Genomic DNA, 24925 nt, shown 5'->3' with positions numbered 1-24925 from the left:
GTCACTAGAGACCGTAACGGATAGCAAACAATAACAATTCAGGGAGAATAATTAAAGCTCAAACACCCTGCATGAAATTAAACTGAAACTCTATTTAATAATCGAATAATATAATAAAACCATTTTTTATTAATAAACTACTACAGAAATGTTTCTTGTACCTGGACAACTTTTCTCAACGCCTTTGTTTGTTCCAAGATCTGCACTTTCATTGCTTTCACGTATTTATCAATACGGTTTTTCATCACAACCAAGTCAGAGGCAAGCACTAGGCCTAGTCCATGAGGATTGCTGAAGAAACGAGCAATTCTTATGCCTTTTTCGTTCAAAACATCCTTCATTTCTACTGCTGGTATAGAAGCAACTATCGCTGCATTAACAATGCCATTATCCATTGCATGAACTATTTCACTGTTTGTCGAGAATGTAGCTACGGAAGAACCAACCAGATAGCTGTAGATATAGGCTTTGGTGGGCAAACTTCAGCATGTTCCGCGAACTGGGAGGAGGGCTGATTGTTTTAAAATATTTGTCAACCTTAAGCGCGGGTGGTTTATGTAACAGTCTATTTCAAAAAAGGAAAACGAAACACCATGTATGACGAATATTGTGAACGATGTGTACAAAAAAACGATTATTTTTCGAACCATTGCAGCATCTTCATACAGACAAAAAAAATTTTGAAAGTCGTTACTTGCATTAATCTCTCTGTGTATTTATGCTTTCAGTTTATAAGTTGGCTTTATAATTGCAATACAGTAGAATCTCGATAGAAACCCTAATCACTCAAAATTTCGCTAACTCGAACTATTTTTGCACCCCCCCCCTTCAACATTCCCCAATACGTTGGAACCCCTGATAACTCGAACTTTCGCTAACTCGAACCACTTTTATAATCCGCTTAGAGGTTCGGGCTATGGAGATTTTACTATAGCTTTGCTTTTTCTCCTGTAGCTTCAATTTTTATGTTAAATGATTTGTATGTTGTTTTAAATCAAAATATACTTCAGTAAAATACCAACAATGTACGTATCCGCCCATGAAACTTTCGAGATCGAATTATAATATCATTATGATGATAACACAATAATATCATGATGAATTCAATATTCATAATTATTGAGATTAAAAATATTGAATGTCTCCTAATTTGCATACCTCCATCAAACACTTTTGCATTTCTTCTAACAGCAAAATTGTATTGTGAGGAATTGGCAACAGTTGCAACCTATATTATTAATTTAGAATATTGATATATATGGCATTAAGCATTAAGATGCGTATTGTCAATCGTAATATTATAATTTATTGTCAATCGTAATTTATTGACAATATTTGCATCAGTAGGATTCCGTTGGGGAGGGGAGGGGTACCAGCCGCCGAAAGAGGCAAATTACAAATATCCGGACACGGCCTGTATACTATAAGAAATTCCATACCAAACAGGGAAGCCCATTTTGCCAAAACATAACGACCATGAAACATTATTTGCCTTAAACAAAACAGTACATTAAATGATAATATTTGGATACACTTTGTAGAAGCATTTATTCCTCGACTGACTGAAAAGAGAGGTTATTGATAAGATAAGAATGACTGTAGTAATTTGGAGTGATTGGTTGATCGATTTATTGATTGCTATGATTTTTTGTTATGATAGATTGGTTGATTGATTGACTTGTTAAAGGAACTATTTTTAAATGTGATTTATTGCCGATGAAAAACTGTCATAGTTGATTATTACTTACATAAAAAGAATTAGGGTTATTACGCCCCCCCCCCACCACTTTGCCCAAATATGGTCTACATATCTCTTCTTAAAATGGATTAAAAAGCGCTAGGTAGGGGTAGATAATATTTCCTAAGCAGGGCCTCCGATGAAGGGGGGAGGGCCGGGGGGCCTTGGCCCCCCCCGCTACTTTTTTGCATAACAATAGAGTTTTTTTCAAAATCTGTTGTTATGGGTGTTAAATTTTTCCGTGCCCCCCCCCCCCCCACTTTTCAACCTTTGTCGGAGTCCATGCTAAGGAAAACTAACCTGGTACAAAACACTGAACGAGGCAAAAAGGACGTGGTCTCACTGGCCAGGCCCATTACTCTCCCACTCTGCAGTAGCTGGCACCACCACTGGCTAGAGCAATCAAATGGTTGACTGAATGAGAGGCTGATTGGAATGATTGAATGCATACTCACCGTTTTTCCATTTAAATTTGTGTCATATCCGACGAGGGACGTTGTCAATCCAGTTGTGATTATTCCCACCACCATTCCGTTTAAAACAGGCCCAACTAACATCCAAACGATTGAAACAAGCTTTCCATAATATGACTTTGGTGTTATGTCTCCATAGCTGAATGAAATGGAAATACCCTTGCTCAGGACAATTAAATTCAGTAAAATTTGGTCAAACGACTAATTTTTGACAGAGCAGTTCATATAACAAATTCTCAAATATTTCCCATTTCAAGGCTCTTTCTAGATGGCCAGATGGCTTTTAACAAAATCAGTAATGTTTTTCAACCGTAATTGCAGTATGCAAGATTACTCTTTATTAATAGAGTTACGTGAGAATTTAAAAAAAAGAACAAAAAAAGCAGTCCCTTAAAATTGTAATACTGATTGCTTACCCTACAGTTGTCATAGTGATGTAACCCCACCAAGCACCGCTACAAAGTCCTCGAATGTAGCTATCAACATTAAATTCCACAGGATTTTCTTTTCGTTCCTTTCGTAAAAGAGTAAAATAAAGCTGTTAGACAACTGTAATGGTAGGGCAAAAAGTGTTTAACGGATACACATTACCTGTGAAAACTGCATTAGGCAACCAAATGCTTGTGTCTTGGCTTGATGCTTTTTATGGCTATCCTCAAATACCACCACAAGCTCTGCCTTTCGATTGCTTCTCCTGTCGTGATGGCTTTGGAAGGGGCTTGAAAATGGCCTCTGGAACAATTTAAAGAGTAGGGGAGGGGCAAACAATCGGGCAACTAATGAAAAATGATTTTCTACGAAAAACTTAGGCCATGATGAAAAGAATATAGCAATGAAAGCCTTAAGAAAGTGTTTTCGTTGTGGAGTGGAATTTCTATGATTCACTTCCACTAGGAGCTAGTGATAGCACCATTCCCCCAAGAATATTCAAACATTCAGATAGCAGCCATTTGAGAATAACTCATTATGAGAGAATAATTACCAGAAACCAGAGCAATATTCCCAAAAGTGTTCCAAGCAGAATACAAACAGCAACTGGAGGCCATGCCGTTGCTATGATGTTGATCAATACTCTGAGCTTCGAGCTTTCTTCTTTGACAATCAGCACGAAGCCCGGATCTTCAAGAACCAGGACCTGTCGCAAATTTTCTTGAGAGGCAGATTTGCATTGCTTGATTAGAATCGGCATAAATATGTGTGCATCATTGGATAATCTATTTTTGAGTTCATTTTCATCTGTAAAAATCGAGTTATAGTCACTGTAGCGTTTTTAGATGCCCGCTTAAAAGTCAAATATATAAGATCCTATAAACATTGGTATTTTCAAGTGGATAAAAAAGGCAGCCCGATGAGCAAAGATGTTTCAATGGCTTTCTAAATCCTTGGACAACTCTTTTGCTCCATACTTCTAAACTAACTGAAAATGTTTTGGCGAAGCAGAAAATAGTAAGTTTAAACACCGTTGTAGAAATATCAATATTATGAACAAATATAAAAAATCTTGTTACTTACTTTTCAGTCTTGCACGTTTTCCACTTTTCGTTTTGTTGAAATATAAGGTGACGTTGCCAAACATGTGATCGGCTTTGCCACTGCATAATCCACACTCATGCTGTATCGCTCCTTTGACGAAGCTGGCAAGAAGTCCTGACACTTCACTGGTTAGTGTACCATGAATATATGGTTTGCTTTCGTACCATGAAACGTATACATTTCTTGGGCAAAGACAAGTTTCTATAGAGAGCGACAAACGTTTCAGGCATTTTATATACATACCATAATGGTACTTTCAACACATTAAAAAAAAGTGGCAATTATTGTTATGTCTCGTTATTATTTGTTTTTTCCATCATGATACTCATAGTCATAACATGAATAAGTAAAGAAAAATGAAAAGGAAAACGATTTAAACATTTGATTTCTGCTTTATTAAAACAGCTTTATTAAATTAACCGACAACTGTTTCTTCATTTCTTTTTTCCTCAGACTATGCAGTTTTAAGCCATTTTAGTTTCAAAGGGGAGTTGTGGCTTAATTTGACTCTCAAAAATGGTCAAAATTGTTTCAAGACCTGCAAATTTTGATAAGGTTATCAGCATGCAAGCAGTGCAAGTAAATATTTAATACCCACCGATGTAAACTGGGGGGCTAAAAGGTCCTGACCCAGCTGCAGTTATTCCTGCAACTTTGAACATCACTTTAACGTTCAAGGCAAATCCTTTTACGACATCAGCATTTGCATATTCTGGCAAGATGCTGCAATGCTCCACCTCATACTGAACTTTTTCATCTGACTTTAAAACCACTGAATGACATAGTTTGTAGCCTGTTAGAACTCCATCTGTTACATTTTTTGGTAGCTCGTTCCACTGTACAAGGATGTCACCATCATTTGTTATCAGCGTAGCTCGAAGCCTTGATGGTGGAGAGGTTGGAACTAGAAAACGGTAAAAATGTGGTAGACAGTTATTAATAAGCTATATAATTAATATAAAAACTAATGAAAACAAAGCAGCCAAAGATAAACAGTAAAAGAAAATCGTATTTCATCTGCAAAAAGAAAAAACGAATTCCAATTTATATTTAGGTAACTTAGTACCTTTATTGTGTTTAGAAACCATAATTAAAAAACATACATGTATGATCAAAATTTGTTCTTATAATTTTTATCGTGTATGTGTGTTTCTTAATTATGGTCTCATAAAATCCTTGGCCCAAAAACCCAGTGACCGAAAACATGAATTCCAATTTGCCATGCATGTAGGCACAACGACCTTTTGCCAATGAAGCAGTAACTTACCACCCTCAGCAGTTTTACAGTAGATCCAAGAGCTTGGTCCTCTTCCGGATCGTGTTGCAGCAGCCACTTTTACCTCGTACATTGTGAACGGCTTCAAGTTTGTCAAACTGAAAAATGGCACATCACTTGGGACGCTGACATTTTTCCAGTCTTCAAAACTTTTGTAAGATCTATATTCGATATTATAGGCAGATCGTATTCCTCTCCATTCATAGTCCGGCAGATGGTCCCATTCGAGGTACAGTGAAACAAATGATGTAGTTCTGCATTGAAAATTTCTGGGTGGTACTAAAGGCGCTGCAAGATAGCAGATAAAAAAGAAAAAATTAAAATATAGTCTATAAACAAATATATCACGTCTCGTTCTCGAATAAAAGTATCAACTTCATTAGCAAAAGGCCTTGGACTATGGTAAACAATTCTTGATCTTTAGAAAATATAGAAGGGGTGGGCTTTAGATGTTGCGGAGCAATAAATTGGATGTTGCGGGTAAACCAAGTTGAAGACCTTGCAGAACCTACAGAGCAGAGCTGCCAGAATTTTCACCAATAGCCGCCCTTTATGCTCATCTATTGCAGCGTCTTGGCTAGCCGACAATTGATAAACTGATTAATCAATAAATATGTACAATGGTATATAAATCCTTAAATGACCTTGCACCTGAAAAACTAAGTAACATTTTCCAAAAATTGCCTAAAAAAGAGAGAAAAGATTAGAAAATGGTCTGTAAACAGATATATTACCATAAATGTTAAAGTGGTTGTCTTGTGTTCGTTTACAAGTATCAACTTCATTAGCAAAAGGCCTCAGAGTTTTGATAACTGTTATTGAACTTCGGTAAATAGCTATCATAATCATTTAATTCAAACATATTAGAACGGTGACGAGAAGAACATTACTTGTGGGCTCTAGAAAATAGGCCGATTCTTCGATAACATGCCCGAAAATCCTGTATATTCTTTTTTTTAGAATCTTTTGTAAAATTTCTCCCCAGCAGCGGCGAATGCAGTCTCCAATAAGTTTAATACAACATACTTCATTGACATGTCTTTTACTTGCAACTGATAAACATATATGAGCAAAAACGTTGTCCAGGGTTGAAAATGATTTAATCAGATCTGGAAAATAATGATGTAAAAATATTTACCGCCTGAGTATTCATTATCTAATGGAAACCATATATCATTTTATAACAAGTTTTTTTTTCAAGAAACAGAAATGACGATCTCTAATTCATGACCGTGTCTAATTCATGGCATAGTATTGAAAGTGACTTTTTAAACTAGATCTAGTCCTGATTATAAATGTTTACCTACCTCCTTCAACAGTGATGCAGTCGATGAAATTGGTCGAGATTCCATTGCCATGCATAGTTGATGCAGAAACCCTGAAAGTGTGCAACGTGAACTGCTTTAGGTCTGCGACAGTATAATTATTTGCAAGCGGCGACTCAGCGATTCGCTCCCACGTGCTCTTGCCCAGTTCTCTGTAGTATATAACGTAACCAGCTATCTTCTTGTGGAATACGATTCTATCCCATTGCAAGCGTATTTCCGTTGGGCTCAGGCTTTGACATGTTAGCAGTAACGGAGCACTGGGGGCTGTTTGAAATGAATTTATGGTTGATTACACAGTTAAATACCAGTGCAGAAGGGGGTCAGGGGGGCTACTGACCCGGGGGCCCATGGCTTTAAGGGACCCATAAATGATGACTCGCTTAAGCAAATTTATAAGTAATAATTCAGCCATTATCACATTCTCCATTATCACAACCTGTCAATAATAGTTTCAATAAGCCTAGAAATGAAACAAGGTAGAAGCAAAAAAAAATGTTAACCCAAAAGGTTTAAAAAATTTCCAGTAAATTAACAAACAATTTCTATTGATCAGTATATCTATTTAAGGGATGGTTGTTAAAGCTAAGCTCATTTTCTTTCATCCTTGGGTACAGCGAAATCAGACTGAACGTCTCGCATATTTTGCCAATGGAATGGAATCGCCAATTCATTGCCTATTCATCTCTTCTATGAAACGATCAAGAATAACAGTGTAGACATTGATTTTGAAATAACTAAGTGCTTTTTCCTGGATTTCACTCTCCTCGGATAGAGAGAAATTTGGCTGATTTATTTTGGGCTTCAATAACATAGCGGTCAAATCTTTGATTGCCTGAGAGCTCTGTTCACTACCATGTTCTAAGCCAATCAGCACACAGGATTCTCACAACAAAATCGCTTCGGAGCTAGAATTAGGCCCATTTTCGCCATTTCAGCGTGTTTTTACCACATTGTCTACAAAAAACATTGCACGCCGCTACAGAGCGAATTTCCGCCTTATTTTTTGTCCAGTTCATCATCATGCATTGCCATTAACCTATATTGGCGCCACTGTTCGATCGCAAAGAATAATATAAAAAACACCTTGCAAATGATCGCTAAAAAACACCTATGCTGGCTTCAATACTTTTTTGGGCATTTCGCTCTTCAGCTAAACAAGAAGTTTCTTCCAACATCCCATCACACCAATCTCTTTAAATTTGTTCTCATCTAATAAAAGGATATCAAGGTGTTGCCACTCAGCATCAGCATCCAATCAGCATCGAATTGGAACAGTACTATGTCTGTTTTGGTCCAAGTTTGTAAATTAACGTTTTGCATTTTTCCAACCATTTTCTAATGCATATTTTATGGCTAAGAAATTTCATCTTTATGCAATTTTATGGTTTTTAGATATCAGTCATGTTCGAGTTATATTAAATAAGTCAATAGGAGTAATAGCCACCAGAGCAGAGCAGAGCAGATAAGCTTCCATAGCAATTTCAGCAACCAAAATAGCCACCATAGAATTTACAGCAAACTTCATCTACAAAATTTCCCTTGCTTCGTCTTGACCCAGGGCCCATAAACCTTCTTCGTGACCCTGTTGAATACTATTAATCTGTCAAATGACAAAGCCCCTGTGGAACTGTATCTAAAGTCTTTTGTCTGAAGGGGTGCCTCCACAAGGTGTTTACTGCAGAAAATACATTCCTGTTCGTTTATGGAGGTTTTACTGCAGTCGTGTATATCAACTGTTGGCTACGCCTGTCAGGGCGCGTTTTGAAATTTGTTGTTGAAGATTAAAACTAATGACAGATAAAGATGATTTCCGTAAAGATTATTTGAATCGAAAGGTTTCTGTGTCTAGAATGTGCTCTGGCTACATGAATAATGGAAGCGTAAATGGATAGAGTATCAGTGAGTATTGTGCATGGATGGAATGCCTCTGAAGCACACTATCAAGGTCAAGCAAAGATTTAAGACTGATAACATAGCACAACAATAGGAAAGTTGGGTGTGATTGGTTGAAAATTAAAACAAGTATCACGTGGCTATCACCATTACGCGTTCGTTTTAAACGACTACCACTTTTAACAAACTCATTAAGCCTTTCAAAGCTACAGCGCTATTTATTCATCTTCCATTCGGATTTTTCGATATTTCTTTTTGGCATCTACATATCAGTTAAAACAATCAAATCACGTGATTACAAGGCATGATTTGGGATCAAAATTTCCTCAATTTGAAGATAACGCAGCAGTAGCTATATACAATTTGAGAAGAGAATCATACCAAGTAAAGATCCTTGCGGTGCATAGGTACAAAGCTAGAATTGAAAGGAATTCAAGACAATCTATAGATTTCTGACTTCTAAAAAAAGAACTCTGCTTTTATATGCAATATCATATCCTTCTCAAGATCAATGGAAGTAAATAAAGATATTGTTTCAACAATAGCTTCTAAAATCAATAATTGTCAAAATAAAGTTAGTTTTCTATTTATAATAAACATGTTTTAGCAGAGTGACCTGACTGAAAATCGAAGGCTTGAACCAATGGCTTTGGTAAACCCATTATCTATATAAATAGGCATGAGCCACGCGTTGGTCAAACTAAAGGCTCGTGATGTCATATCAAGCCACTTACTGTCATTTGAGCTGAGTACCCAGTTTGAAACTGCCATCGAATTCAAATATCCCACATCCTCGATTTGGTTTTGGAATAAGACAATCCCATCTTTTGCTACACGCTTGAAAAAAATTGAAATTCCGCAGGATAAGGTGTCGTTAAAATGACAATCTACTGTCACGTTGTCAATGATATTTGAATTGTTGAAAATCAACATAACATCGTTCTTTAGTTCCGCATGAAGTTGGGAACGAAGGGACTGGTTTAGGCCTGTTGCGTACGTCTCAGTGGTGAAGTCCAACATTGCGTCAACTCTCAAAGCGCTGCATTCATGATGGTTGCAATAGAGGTACTCGGATTCAGCTCCAGGGCACGGCAGTCCGCCAAATTCCGGTGCCGGTGAGTCACATCGTCTTCTGCGCCATGATCGCCCAGAGTTACAAGGTTGATCGCAATAAGACCATGCTGACCACTGTGCCCATTTCCCATCCACTGCAAGAAAAGTATAATTGTACATAAGGGTCGGAAGAAGGGGGGGGGGGGGGAGAGACAGAATCTTGTAGATTAAGAATGTAACCCAAGAAGATTTGCTGAAAATGCAATTTTCCCGAAATATCTAAGGGCTATTAGTGTTCTGGTCTGTATTTTACAAAGTAAGTCAACCAGACTTACTTTGTTTACCCATCTAATTTTGTAGAATGGCAACCCGTTGCACTCATGAACTGTCCTTTTCTACCATCTTAATGTTATGTTTGCATAATTTAATTTACTCTATTAGTTAGCATGACGTGTTTAATTAGCTAGAAATATACGATTCTCGTGGTCGCTTGAAGTTTATCTCTCGTGCAGATTCATGGCCATTTCTAAAAAATTGTATGGTGTAAAGCTCTAATGCACTTTGGTTTTTAATCCTTTCCGCAGAATTACCTGTAAAATGCCTGAAAATAAATCAAGCACGTAGCAAATGAACCCAAATATATACAGAAGAATTCAGCAATGCCAATCTATTGTTTGCTACCTGGGCAGGGTCGAAAGTTGCATTCCATGTTTTCATTTGAAATCCCAAAGCAATCCAAGCCTCCGTTTCTTGGTGCCGGGTTATTGCAGGAGCGCACGCGCGTCTGAATTCCGCCAATGCATGTCTTGTTGCAGTCGGACCAGGATCCCCACTCGGTCCACGCTCCATTGACAGCACAAGGAGGCAGGCTGCATGGTTCAGTTTGCTTCAGATAGTCATCACACAGATTATCTTTTGTGCATGCAGCATACCTACTTCTTGTTGATCGGCCACAAGTATTGGTACAATCGCCCCAGTTTGTCCAAATAGGACCACATGTGGTGACATTGCAATCCAAGCTTGAATGAATGGTTGCTGTTTCCAGCGTGACGTTACATGGCATTTGCTGTGTGCTAGCTCCTCTGCATCTGTTTGAAAGTACAATGGTTGCTTTGCATACTTGTGTGTTGTTACCGATACACCTAGAATCGCATACCGTGTACGGCGATTCTGGTGACTGGTAGCTATCTGTAATAAAACACAAACAAAAAATCCATTGCTCTTGAAGCATACACGCTGCCAAGGAGTAGTTAAAATTTTAAAACTACACTAAACTCGTCTGAGCCTAATGACCAGTCATTATGGCGGTGCAGGCCGATTTTCCTGAGCTGGGAAGCAAATTGACTTAACGGTGTCAAGCTTCAAAATTACCAAATAAGTCTGATTTCTTTACGAAAAGTGCCTGGCAGTTGATCGCAACAAACACTAATAAAATATTCCATCAGTCATCTAATCAAAATAAAATTCAGTAACAAAGAAATGATTTGCTTTTTACCATGGTAATTCTTAAAACAAAAAAGGATGGATGTTCATCTTAATATTTATTTACATATTTGTATTGACAAGAACGGATTGGGAAAAAGAAAAGTTCACAATAGAAAAGACTCTCACAATTTCTTCAGTAGGTAAAAGAAAACTTTGTTTGTAGCTGCTAACAATTCTTTATGTTAACATAACTTTTAACTCACGTTCATTTTTGTATATTTGAGAATAAGGGCAAATTTTCTTTTTAGTGTGTGAAATGGTACACTGGTTGGAAAACTTTGTCACGTAAGATATCTTTGTGCAAACTCGATTACGGCTTTGGACGCCATTAGAATAGTTTTGTCTCTGTTCAATCAGTTGACAACTCGACCATTCTGACCACTGTCCGTAGAAAGGTACTAGAAAAGAATTTTAAAACTACAAGAGCAACAATATGTTTCTTCCTTTAGAAATCTTAATAATTTCAGAACATGCTGCATCAAAATATTCAAGAATACTGTTGAATTTCCCTTCTTCTCTGGCAAAACCGTGTGGGTTATATTGCAGTGTGAGATGCAAAGGCCTTTCTTTATTTAATCTCAAATACAATCTAGCTTTGAAGTGGGGCTCATTAATTAATATTCTAAAGCAAGAGTGCAGCTTAGATTTGAGAATTATTTTAATAAAGCTTTAACAGTTCGGATACATACTCCACAAAAATTGTTTGGTAAGTCCCTTTAGATTAGTTTAAAAGGCAGTTAAAACAGTAATAACGATAAAGATTTAAAGCTCGTGTTCAACAGAGTAAAAAAGAATGCTTATATATAGAAGCAAAAGGAGCGTTAATACATACTGACGCATCTCCTCTTAGCTCTGCAAGTCTCGTTTTGCTGCAGAGAGCTGATGCAGCCAACCTGAGTGAAATTGAAAGAGGAGTCGCATACAGAGCTTCCATTCCTTATGCATGCTATGTTGCAAGTGTCTTCACTGTCCTTCAAAAAAGTTTCTTCTGCAAACAAGATGAATAATTATAAGCAGTGGCGCAAACTGGGGGTGGGGGCGAGAGGGGTTAAAAATTTTCAGGACAATAGTCATTTGTTCTTAAATTATGGAAAAATTTGACATCATCTTAGCAAAACAATATGCTAGCCCCCCCCCAATCCTTGACCCCGCGTCCGCCCCTGATTTTAAGTAGCATTGTGAATATTGCTCCTTCGATATTCAACGATTTTTTTTTCATTAAAATTCTATACCTAGGAAGACAGAAATCCAAGGCAGACTCTACTCCCAATTTTTTTTAAAGGATCGGTTAATCGAGCAATTAAGTCCCACGAACTAATTACCTTTTAAATAAACGGGTGCATAAATGTAACTTTTGGAACAAGAGTTATTGTTGAAATTTTCAGAATAGCAATAAATTACTCTAGCATATTTTTAAAAAGCAAATAAAGGTCACTGAAATATTTACTCCCTGACTTATGAAGAAATTCAAAGCTTGAAATGCCCTAAATTTAAAAATCTAGTAAAACACGAATTAAGCATTAATGAATTAAAAGTTATTGACACCCCTAATGCCTCTGGAATGCGATTTACCACTGCAAGAACTTTCTATTTGCATTCTAAAGGCAGATTTCCAAAAGCCAAATTGACTAGAGAATTTGCAGCTAAAGCATAATGAAATTTCGAAACGTCAAAAATCCAAGGTAAACAGAAATTGTTTTGAATCGAGGTTTGGACTCAAGAATTTCACAAACCAAGGCTTCGACTTACAAAGGCTTAGACTTATCAAGGATTTGAAAAATCAAGGCTTCGACTTACAAAGGCTTAGACTTATCAAGGATTTGAAAAAGCAAGGCTTCGACTTATAAAGGCTTCAACATGTAATTTGCTTTCAAATATCGGTGGACAAAAAGTGGACAAAAATTGATACCCATTAAAAGGTGAGCAACCGAAAATTTGCATAGATTATTCCGTTTCTGTACACAAATCCCCAAAGAAGCAAGAAAAGCAATAAATCTTGGCGCAGGAGATGGAATGCAAGTTCGAAATCAATTAAAATCGGGGTCGTATAGAACTTATGACCGAAACATTTAATGTATCACATAATTGAGTAAGAAAAAGTTCGAGATATCGATGGTTGACTTATCGAGGTTTAATTGCATGATGGCATGTACGGACTTATTTGCCTTTTGCGGCAAAACATTTCGCCTCAGGAAGCAAATTCCACTTTTTGGCCTCATGAGATCGTGAGTCGTGACTCGTTACGAGTACTTTTGAAAAATAAGTTTTTTACACTGGTGCAAAATTCGTCATACAGAGAAAAGGCAGCGAAAGATTTACATCGTAGAAATCCACCAAGAAGATTGTGTTGAAAGCTAGAAAAAAGTATATTACCCACTACATGGCAGTTACTTGTGTTGGACACCAAACAACCATTATCCTTTTGAATTGTGATTTGCTTGCAAATTCTTTCTCTGTAACGCGTTCCATAGAAGGTATCATCATCGTAAGGGGAACATTCATTCCAACTTGACCAATCAATTAAGACGCTTACTGGGGGAATTGAAATATAAAAATGTGAAGAATTTAGAAGAATTTTACTACATCGAAAAATAATTACATTTCAGCATAGGAATAGTTGATATGCTGGCGTAAGATGCCTATGAAGGGGCACCATGCCCTCTAAGGAAGAGTAGGTGCCCCAAGAATCTTACTTTTTCAGTATAATCTCAAAAACATTGTCTCATATTGAAAATCGGTAGGATTAGAAAAGGTGAATGCAAAGGTGAATGCGTGTGAACAAAATTAGTCCATATTCGCTCCAGGGTGCGTTTTCATGACGCTTTTCTTTAACCCTTTACTTAGCAAATTATGATTGTAACATGGAAAAAAATATTTTTTTGCATTTTTGCAATTAATGTCTGGTACTTTGAAATGAAAAATAAAAAATCTTAAATTTTTATGCAAATTTGCCGAGAAATTTATATGATGCCATATGGCATCATTGCCGAGAACCGGTCAAGAAACACATCAATAGAAAACTCAATAGAAATTAAAACTTTTTCGTTATTTCATGATCAAACAATATCATTTCAATGAATTTCACTGTTCTTAAAGTTTATGCCTCTGTGTGAAACTTTTTGAAGCAATTTCTGTCAGGCAACAAACATAGTGACACTTTGCATTTTTCACAAGTCATTCTTGCGTAGGCATGGCAGACTCTGCACCGTTTTTTGTCATGGGTTGGAGCTGGCCAATGTGCTATGTTGTCATAGCGAACATCTGCTACTGGTAATGGATTGCTAGGTCTTTTACCAACAGTTGGTGCACATTCTAAAGATGCCCTCTTGGATGGTCTTCCCCGTGTTGGTTTTTCTGGGCCTTTATTGGCATAGATGAGAGCCTCAGCAATTTCACAACTGAAATTCAACAAAGACTTTCTTTTTCTGGCTGGAAAACCCATTTGCTCATAGTGCCTTCTGTAAAGCAACCATGCATTAACTTTACAAATATCCACCAGATGCCAAAATATTTTTATGTACCATCTCTTTGTCTTGGCTTGAATGCGGTACAGACTGATCAACATGTCAGCAAGATCAACACCCCCCATTTTCTTGTTGTAAACATACACTATTCTTGGGCATGGTACATCACATCTCTCTTTCTTTTCTCTACACCATCTTTGAATAACACTTTCGGGCTGAATTCCAACATAGTTTGACACAAGTGTTACAGTGCTATTGTCAACCCATTTAACAATAACTATGCCAGAATTCAAATCAACCCTGTAGTCACTGCTCCCTCTTCCTTCCTTTTCAAGATCTTTATTGGAAGCAAGTGGGCATTTCTGTAACCGATTTGCTCTTATTGTTCCAATCGCCAAGATGCCTCTATCTTGGAGATAATGCATCAGATCCAAAGTAGAGAACCAGTTGTCAAAGCAAACTTTGAAACCAGCATTGGTTGGCAGATCTCTACAAAGCTTGGCAACAACTTGGGCACTCTTTTGAAGATTGTTATACTCGGTATCTTCTTCTTCTGATGCTTTGCCAGTGTATATGTAGAAGTCATACATCATGCCTGAGGCTCCGGCACGAACCAGATTTTTGAAGCCCCATTTATGAGGCTTTTTAGGATTGTATTGCCTTATTTTTGAAAACTTTGTTTTCGAGGGAATAATTTGCTCATCCACAGCATTGTATTCCTCTGGCTCCACTTTACGGCATTCTTGAGTAACAGCATCAATGATCGGCCTTATCTTTGCAAGTTTGTCACCAGAGTCTATCTCATCATTGTTAACAAAGTGCAAAAACCTGCGAATTTTTTCGAAACGCTTTTGTGGCATAGCATCTGCAATTTGGGGACTTCTGAGTTGCCTTGACCAGTAGCTTGTGTATGAAGGGTAATTTATTATCCCCATCAGTACATGCATCCCTATAAAAGTTGACATCTCATCATTACTCACATTTATAGAGGAGCAAGTCATTTTTGTGCTGTAGAGATTTGTTTGATTTGTTATCAAATCAATTGTCTCATCAGAAAAAAACATTTTAAAATACTGGAATGCTGTCAGCTCTTTTTCATTGGGATCTGAAAAAGGTTGATTAAATGTATCCGGTACTTGAGGAGGGCTACATTTTTTCCAGCGATATGTGTGTGCAGACTTCTTGGCAGCACATGGAGCAGCAGCAGAGTCATCATTGTCTTCTGCATCAAGATCAGCTTCTTCTGCCTGGGATTCATTAGCAGGAAGCACATCTTCATCATCACCATCATCATCACTCAACTCTGATAGTTCTGAATCACTACCAGTTACAAGGTCTAGTGCATCAACAACATTATACCGCCGTTTATTGATTCGATCTTGACTGATCTATAAAATAATGTTAATAAAGCTTAAAAATAAGTGATGCTGACAGAAAATGAAATGCTGAAAATGTGCAGTTTATATATATAGTTTCAACAACAATTTGGCAGGTACATTTGCCATGTTTTTGAAAATTATGGGATGATTATTATGAAATGGGCCTAAATTTTTCAATAACTTTAATAAAAGATTTGAGTTTTTGTTCATGTTTGAGATTTTTTAACTATCATTTCTGTAACATCTTGTAACATCTAGCATAAACTACGTTTAGCTACCAAGAATATCTGTTAAAACCACCATAAATATTACGAGATTCACTTTACATAATTGACATTTTTATGACCAGTTCTTGGCAATGATGCCATTTGGCATCATCAACGAAAATATGGCCTAAAATTGTCATGAAATGTGATTTTTGAACAGAATATTTGTGAAAGTAATTACAATACAATAAAGGCCATAAAATAAAATTATGATTCAAATTACCTGAATGCTCTCCATAGTGACAAAGCTGTTATCTCTTGTAACTTGATTAGAAAGATGCTCGAAGATTTCGCGTGGTTATGTTCCTGATAAATTTCTTTCCGTTAAGAAGAGGAAGAGTCAAAGTGTTGCCTGAGATACTTCATGTAAATGGAAAGCAGAAATGACAATGTATTTGTTTGTTCAGTAAGAGGCTGAAAAAATATGGACATCTTTTGTGAATGATGCCATATGGCATCATTTCCAAGTAAAGGGTTAACAAATCCAGGTTTGCTCAAAGTTGAGTTCTCAAGACAGTTATTGCAAATCCACCTCTAGTTTAACGGGCCAGTTTAACCATTGTCTATGGTTTAACCCAGGGCGAGAAATTAGGTTCGTTAAATCAAAATCTTGCAACGATCGTGCGAAATATGATAATTGCACGAAAACATCGCAACGTGTGTAGTTGTGTGTAGTGAGGTGTAGAATATGACACAAAACAGACCTAAGCTGAAAAATTCCTCTAACAACTATTTTTAAAACATTGAACTTGTTCCCAGTCCTCAAAATGAAAAGATTAATTTTCGAGTGATATGAATAGTGCATGATTGCAAAATTTGATATTCATATACAATCTAAAGTCTGAAATGTCATGCCAAGAAAATAAGTTCCAGAAATTACCCCATTTTCCTTTTTTTTAACATTTAATTTGGTCTCAGTTCTCGAAATAATAGTCACTTGCGAGCGATTTAGCGAGTGTATGTCTGCAAAATTTTAGTTTTCATTTTCAACCTGAAATATGAAAATTTTATTCATGTTTCGTTGATTTTATTCAAACTACTTTATTCATATTCAATGTTGCAACTGACAAAAAATACAAACGGGGAATTTTTATCAGAGCCTCCAATGAAGGAAGGGGTGCCAGCGGCCATGTCTCCACCTTTTGCAAAACAATTGAGCTTTTAATAGAGCACAATAGAGATTTTTCAAATAACGTGTTATGGGACTCGTATTTATAACTTACCTTGACAAAAATGGCTTGTTTTTCTGGGTACTTGAGGAAGCACAGAAGAGGTCATATACGGTGTCATCATATTCGGTGTCATCATATACGGTGTCATTGCTAATACTGGAGCACCAACATGTCCACTTGCTATCGTTGATACGTAATTGTACAAACTCCCGCTTCTCGTAGCTGTTAAAGAAGATTGGGTTTTGAGATATCAAGTCATCTGTTAGGTTGAACCATGGTCTAAATTTTACATATAAAAGAATTTATGGACAAGCTGAATTGATAGAAAATATCAAAATTTCAAACTTTGAAAATTTGATGCATAGCAGAATGGTGGAAACTACAGGCTGTTGGAGGAAAGAGGCACTTTCGCCAGGCTTTTTTGCCAATTTCTTTTTTAAATTTGTATGTGGGTTTTTTAGCAAAATAGGCAATCCAATTTATCAACAATATCTTCTAATAAATCATAACCAGATTATTTTTATCTCATTCCCTAAATAAAACATGCTGTATCCACTGACATATCCCAAAACCAAACAAGATGAAATTCTATGATAAATGGATATTTCGAGTTAAGACTTAAAAATGAACTTACGCTCGATGTCAACATACTGTGAATAGTTCAATGCCTGATAGTGAATTCTAAAACCAAGGCTTTGACGATTACGGCTAGATCTGAATGTCAGATTTACTGAGTTACTTAGGCTATAAAATTCCAAGTCTGATGATATGACATACAAATACTCTCCGCCATTAACAAACTCGCGAAGCTCTAAAAAGTCGTTAGTGGAAGGAAATTGAACATTTTCAATCTTGAAAAATATGATTTGAAACTCTGGGCAAATGATTCTCCATAGGCAGTTTTCATTGGGTAGATACGTTCCATCTAAAGATAGCCTTGGCATGATTATTCCATTTGTAGAATTTCTGATGCCGCCACAAGTCTGGCAAGTAGTAGGTTGTGCTAAGATAAAAGAAATTAAAGTAATAAGGGCTTTAACAATCTATAAATACAATATTATACACATGTAAATTGGCTCTTTGTGACATAATATGGTGCGATTTTAACAAAGCTCTACCTTATGAATAGACGTATGAAAAGCAGATAATAAAGCATGATATAAAGTAGGATAAAGTTAAGATAAACGTTGCTAAAGAATTTTTCGTAGTAAATATTTTGTAGTATATCATATAACATTTGAAAGCCTTACTGCCATTCGATGTATTCATTTGATAGGAAGTGTACGTTATGTTAAAAGCAGCAGATCGATCGTTTCTCTCGCCAGATCTAAAAACTATTTGAACTGCATTAGAATTGCTCCGATATCGGTTTTCAACTTCCCTACGGCACAATACCCCAACAAGGCATTCTTCTTCACCAACACCATCAAATACCGAAATCCTCTCATTTGCACATTCCCAGTTTCCAACATCCAGCTTTATAAAAGTGAGTTCAATGGAGAATCCAACAGGCCTTTCAATTATCCAGGTGCAGTTTTGGGTTGGATAATGCGTCCGATTAGCTGGAATTTCTGCACTTATTTGTCCTGTTGCACAATTCATATTACCACCACAAGGGAAGCATGAGGATGTACACTCTAAATAGGAAAACATCTCTTTGCAAAATGTTCTTAAGCTGTTATAAATTATTGTATTTTCTTAAAAAAGCGGCAATAATCTAACACATTAGTGCTGAATTGTTTAGCTGAATGGTGCTTGCAATGATAGGGCACCAAAAAAGCTTTCACATAAATCTAAGACTTTTAGAGATTAATAAAGATAAAACAAGGCGATAAATAAACATTCATTTGCAAATGAGCATGCAAACAAATGAAGTTCTACGATGCACAAGTGAGGTTTTAATAATTTAATGATAAATAACAACTATTTTTGCCTATTTTTGAAGATAATTGTCGATAATTTGTAGATTTAGGCCATGTAGTTTGCATTTCATACTACCCATGAAGAAATTTCAAAAGCAAATAAAAAATGTTGAATAGCAAAACCAGAGCAAGGAGGTGTGCAGCCAATTGACTCTGATTGATTCCCTGGACAATTTCTGAATGACGTTTGCTGATTCATGTATATGCATTGACGCTCTCTTCTTCTTTCCGTTGTCGTATTGGAGGAGTCACTGAAGAGGCAGCTAGCCCAGTGGGACCAGCTACTCCATGACCATGAAACTATCAAGCAACAAAAGTGAACTTTAGTCAAGTTAGTATGTACTTACAGGGGACTATCGGGTATGGATTTAAAAATGGAGTTCGCGAGGTGAGGGTGAGATGACGGGGAGAGGGAGGGGGAGGTGAGAGGGAAATGGAGGGAGAGCGGGAGGGGGAGACAAGACTGCAATGTCTTTGAATAGAGATAACACAATTCCTTCGATCACCTTTCTATAGAACCTTAATAGGTTTTTTCTGTTTTGATATCATTCCTGTAAAGGGAGCTTTTCATCATTTTTGAAATAAGAAACATTCCCCAGGGACACCAGGGTATAAGAGACAAAGCTCCACTAAGGGGAAATATATAGAAAAAATTAATAAAATTTCTAACTTTTGCGGGGACAAGGTAGGTTACTGTCTTCGTTGCCCCTTCCCCCTGCAGGTGTCCTTGCTAGTCCCTCTGGTCTATCGCTAGACAGGCATTGGTCCACAACAGAGTTAGCTTATATTCCTATCGCATTATTTTCAAGTCTGTTAAAAAGTTATTCAAAGGTACTTAAAGAAAAATGTCTACATGACTGAAATAACAAGAACCATTTCTATGCAAACAGAGCAGCTGTATCAATGGTCTTAGAGAGAAAATCGGAATGGTTTCTGCAAACGAATTGATAAAAAGGATCGCATATATTTTTAGCTTTAGTGTGAATGTTAACATTATTTTATTAAGAATTTAGACATGAATCAGAAAAATTTGGATAATCATCACGATATCACAAATGATTTAAAGTGTTTTATAATCCTCTCAACTTCAATATAGGATTGAAATACTACGAATGATAGAAGGCCATACAAAATTTTTATAACATCCATTTGCAGGCCTAGATATTGTGAAAAAGCCTTTAAAAGATAAATTAGTTGTTCATTCCATTGCCTTTAAACTAACGAACAACGTATTTCCTTGTTTCATTAAGCAAAATTTGTAGTCTGTCACAAGTTGAAATGATTCCAAGTTGCATTCATAGGCCTTTTTATGTTTATATATCTCTAAGATGTGAGATGCGCATCTTATATGAACAAAAACACAATGCTATCTTAGCTGAATTATCAATTTAGAACCAGAGAAGAGTTCATCCGAGCCTCATCTCCTACAGAGAGGCTTGCATGTGCAAATATCTACCCTGCTAAACAGAATAGAAAACCGAAGTGATGACGTCAGAAAAATATATTTTTAGAATTTTTCACATTTGATCCAATAACCTAAAAGAGCATCATGAAATACCTTTAAGTATCCAAAACCAGTTGGTTTTATCACAAATTGGCGGAGATATGGCCACATAAGCACAGGCTCTTTTCCCATCAAACATCTGTAATTTGGTCTTGTTTCATAACTTTATGAACCAGGCCAGAATAACAGTAACTCGTTTGCAAACATGAAATCTTTCATTGGTCATATCTTGCCCTATTTTGAACACATCTAACTGATTTTGCAAATTGAGAACTCTTTTATTCCGTTCTTTCAGATTATCTGGTGAAAATTAAGAAATTCTAAAAATAGATTTGCCATGACGTCACACTTCGGTACTCTATCGACACATCATACCTGGAAATTCAAGCACCAATTCAAAAAACTCCGTTTTAAAATGATATTGCTTCACTTTGATAACAATATTTTGCCCTGAGTACTTTCTTAGTACCTCTACTAAGATAATCGAGTTGATGTTGAAATAACCAGTCTCTGTAATAGGTTCTCCTTTATTGTCTACCCAAATGAATTGTAACTCTGCTCCAGTTACATTTCCCTCCCTGTATTGGATTTGGGCTGCCTGCACGGGTTCTAGTGGAGCCTTGAAATCAAACTGAACATGATTGCTTTCTTTCTGTTCTCCCACCTTGACTCTCAGTGCATAGGACTCTGAAACGCAATATATCTCCTTTTTATATAGAAAATGATACTGGATATAGCAACGTCATGTTGTATCAAATCGAATCAAATTAGATTGAGCATAAGCGTAAAATCTTGATTGGCTGCGAAAGGAATCACCGTGGGATTCTTCTTCAAACCGAGCCAACAAGGTTGCGAGAAAATCTCAAAGAAGCATCTTTGTTTGTCTTACGAACCTTCGTATTTTTATCATTATTATTTATTTGTTTTCTATTGGCAATAATAAATTCGTTATATAATAAATTATAATTGTGTTTTAAAACATAATGCAAACTAAAAAAACTTGGATTGCTGCATAATTGCTGCATTTTGCTTATGAAAACTTCTGCACAATCTGCAAATGCATCTTTTTCCATGCCAAAATTTTATTCTGCTCTTAAACTCAGGTAGTTGGGCGACATTATTGAATTTCTTTGGTAGAGAAGACCAAAGAAAGCATCCACTGGATTCAATATTTTCTGTGCCATATGTGATGGTCTAAACTCCCATGCTTTCTTTCATGAAAACTGGATTCAAATTGTTTTTGGTTTTGAATACTTCAATCATTAGCAATTCGAATGGCACGCGTCGATAGTGGTGTCATCAGCATAATTACAAATTTTGCTATTTCTGATGAAAAAAAATGTCTTTTATAAATCCATTGAACAGCAGAGGCCCTAGCACTGAACATTGAGGGACGCCAATATAAATTTTTCTCCAGTCGCTGAAATGATTGTTTCTTTTCACTCTTTGTTTTCTGTTTGATAGATAGGTCTTGATGAGCTGCAGGGAACTTAAACTAAGTCCATATGCATTTAATTTTGCAATGAAAAGGTCATGGTTTATTTTTGACAGATCCAAAAATATGGCCCCTGCAAACCCACATTTGTCAATGCTATTCTTACAGTTTTGTTGTAAGTTAAGTAAGACATGTGTGTTGCGATTCTGCCTAAAACCCTCCTAAAACCCGGGCAAAACGAGTCGTCGATAAATTCGAATAATTGCTCTTACACAAGCCTCTCAAATATTTTTAATATTGCAGGAGGGAGGCTTTTCGGTCTGTAATTCTTTTTGTTCAAATTGTCGTCTCTTTTTAACAAGGCAGAAAAATCTGCCAAATTTAGAGCATTTGGGAATTTGCTTTCTTTGACAAGTTTATCAAAAAGTTCTGTAAGTGGAAAATAGAATATATCGATACTTGATTTAAGTATTTTCGATGGGATGGCCTCTTGTGGGGCAGATTTCTTAGTTACTAAATGGTGCAGCTGCTTCAACATCTCCTCGACTGATATCTTTCTAAAAGAAAAGTTAAATGACAAATTGACCACTGCATTTATCTTAAGGATGCCAGAGTGGGTTTCGAAATATTTCACAATCTTTAAGCAGGAGTTCCCATGTCGACAATTTATTTCGACTTCGTCAAAGGTCAATCGTTGGAACTTATGTGTTTTTTTAAAGGCGCTTGCAGGCACGTCGCTATATAGGGGTGTGTGGGATGTGACACCCCCTTTGAAAAAACTTCTACTACAAAAACGAAATTTTTTTGTCATCTTGGAATGCTTAGTCGGCAAATTTCCAAATTTGTCGGCAAAGAAAGGGTGGCTCAACCATTTTGTCGGCAAATGGGACTGGGAAACCCCCTTTGAGGACAATAGCTAGCGACGGGTTCGGGAGCTTGTCTGTCTAGCATGTTCTTAAGAGTGGAAAAAAATCTTGTTGAAATCTTGCTGCATATTGGGGTTTAATATGATCATTTCCTCAACCTGTAATCTAAAGGACTGGTTATCAAATTTTCTACAGTCTCTGTACAAGGCGTCATATCAAGGTCTATCTTGACACACAATACCTCTTAATATCAGCATAACTGGAACCCTTGACATGCGAGGAGTTGAATTGCTGAAAATGTTAAGCATTACATTTGAACTGCTGATATTCTGAAGGGCAAAGCCTCTGTGTGAAAAAAGGTACATGGAAGCATTCAATGAACCATTGTCATCACGGAGGATGTTCTTGGTAGAAAATAAAACCACGATGTCATTTTTTTCAAACGAAAGTCCAGGGAGCTTAAATACATTCAAACCCTTTCTAGTAGTGACACTGGTGTATCCCTGCAAAAAGTAAACCGTCCCGTTTTGGCCTCTGGGTGTCAGTTCTCTGCCGATTGCATAGTCTATTCGGGCACTCTCAGCGGCATTGAGATTTATTCCATATATTATCCCAGTACAATTCATTTGAATTGAAATCAATGCTGATGTTGTATCCGATTGGTCTTCCGAAGCATCGTTTGTGTTGAATTCCCCTAAAGACACTGGGCATGTTCCTGGAATTGAAAAAAAAGAAAAGCCTGAATTTTCTATGAAAGAATTAATTTTGTATCATATAATTTTCATATAATATCTTGTTCGAGAATATAATTTAGAAGCAAGAAACAAAACTAAACAAAATTGTAAAAACCATATTAAATCCTTAAAGCTTCGAGCTTTGTAGATATCATCAAAATTTGCTGGTATTCCCTGTCTTAATTTTTTCAGCCTAAACTTAAACTTTTGGTGCGCAAATTGAAAAGCCTCGTGACTTTCTTTGTCATTGACGGTTTTCTCTCGGATCTGTTATTTGTCCTTCAAAATGAAATTAATTGGGACGGGGGGGGGGGGGGGGGGTCGAAAAAAGGAGAGAGAGGGCTATGGCTGCCAGAATCCATTAAATAGGTTTGCCCGAATCCGATAAATTGGTTTGCTCGTATTCCCGACATAGCAACGTACTATCTGCAACGTACTTGCTATCTGTTCTATCTGCAACGTACTTGCCCCAGACCATTACGACAAGTGTGAACTAGACGTAATCCAATAAATATGGTAGCAGTTGGTCGAATTTTCTCACCTGAAGCTGAGGACTTGGCCCCAACAACGCATATGGCCAAAAGAACCAAGTTGAGATTCATCTGCAACGCAAAAAAACCTTTTAAAATCATTTAATCATTGTAGGGTTTTCAAAGAACAATGGTGCGCCAAAGCCTAGAAAATGATAAGACGAAATACAGTTACTATAGTTAATAAGCAATATAGTTAGTTGAAACGCGTAGATGGTAAACTCTATGAAAACAGGGTTGGGCGTTTTAATTGACTTTCAAATCAGGTTCGTTTCACTCAGCGGTGTAGTGCCATCAAAATAACAAGGAGGGCCTTTGCACAAAATGTTGCTAAGAACAATAGCAAAAGTAAAAATTTGTTAATATTCGGCATTAATAAGGAACGCTCAGCCCCCTCCCCCCTGAGCCTCCTGAGCCCCCTAGCACTACACCCCTGGTTTCACTGCACGATAAACAAACTTACTTTACCTTTGTATAAGATACTTGCAAAAGTGGTAAAATATTCATACTTTGCTGCCAATATTGGCAGAGTGGTACTATCGGTGTAGTACTTTTGTGATTCTGTGTACGAAAAAGGACGCATGCATCATATAACGTCGATCGGCAAGAGGTGCAAGAAATGTGTCAGAAAGTGAGGTATTGCTATGATCTCAATATGAAAGCAAAATGAAAACTATTCAATAAGATATTTCAATGATAAAAACTAACTACAATCTTGCCAAAATTGTTGGAAGACCTGCGAAAAAATCCTTCAACCTCCCATTACATAATTGCTCGATTTGCCGTTTTGATGCTAAGGTGATCACTGAAATGTGTACGAAGGTATCGCGAAAATAAATCAACATTGTACTGGGAGAGGGGGCCAAATTTTGGA

At 36.8% G+C, this 24925-nt stretch overlaps 1 protein-coding gene across 5 annotated transcripts in view; it reads right to left on the bottom strand.

The window, feature by feature from the left end:
- Positions 1-24925, bottom strand: part of LOC135684291 (uncharacterized) — a 28931-nt gene that overhangs the window by 2134 nt on the left and 1872 nt on the right. The window contains exons 2-23 of one of the 5 annotated variants that reach the window (XM_065199788.2): positions 24520-24612; positions 24063-24123; positions 23029-23502; positions 20862-21173; positions 19106-19282; positions 18311-18697; positions 17695-18063; positions 17112-17282; positions 13153-13311; positions 11612-11767; positions 10983-11177; positions 9976-10482; positions 8976-9449; positions 6328-6612; positions 5012-5308; positions 4343-4648; positions 3724-3945; positions 3194-3447; positions 2628-2725; positions 2194-2350; positions 1159-1228; positions 162-430 (exon numbers count right to left, since the gene is read on the bottom strand). In XM_065199788.2, the coding sequence (XP_065055860.2) occupies positions 162-430; positions 1159-1228; positions 2194-2350; positions 2628-2725; positions 3194-3447; positions 3724-3945; positions 4343-4648; positions 5012-5308; positions 6328-6612; positions 8976-9449; positions 9976-10482; positions 10983-11177; positions 11612-11767; positions 13153-13311; positions 17112-17282; positions 17695-18063; positions 18311-18697; positions 19106-19282; positions 20862-21173; positions 23029-23502; positions 24063-24123; positions 24520-24558 (5439 nt within the window). In that variant the 5' untranslated portion in view covers positions 24559-24612. The other 4 variants (XM_065199790.2, XM_065199791.2, XM_065199792.2 and 1 more) reach the window with 4 other exon arrangements.

The sequence above is a fragment of the Rhopilema esculentum genome, chromosome 21 (genome assembly GCF_057945365.1).
Source record: "Rhopilema esculentum isolate cy_ngs chromosome 21, ASM5794536v1, whole genome shotgun sequence".
Lineage (NCBI taxonomy): Eukaryota > Metazoa > Cnidaria > Scyphozoa > Rhizostomeae > Rhizostomatidae > Rhopilema > Rhopilema esculentum.
The sequence above is the reverse complement of the archived record's forward strand: the minus strand, read 5'-3'. Positions and strand labels throughout refer to the sequence as shown.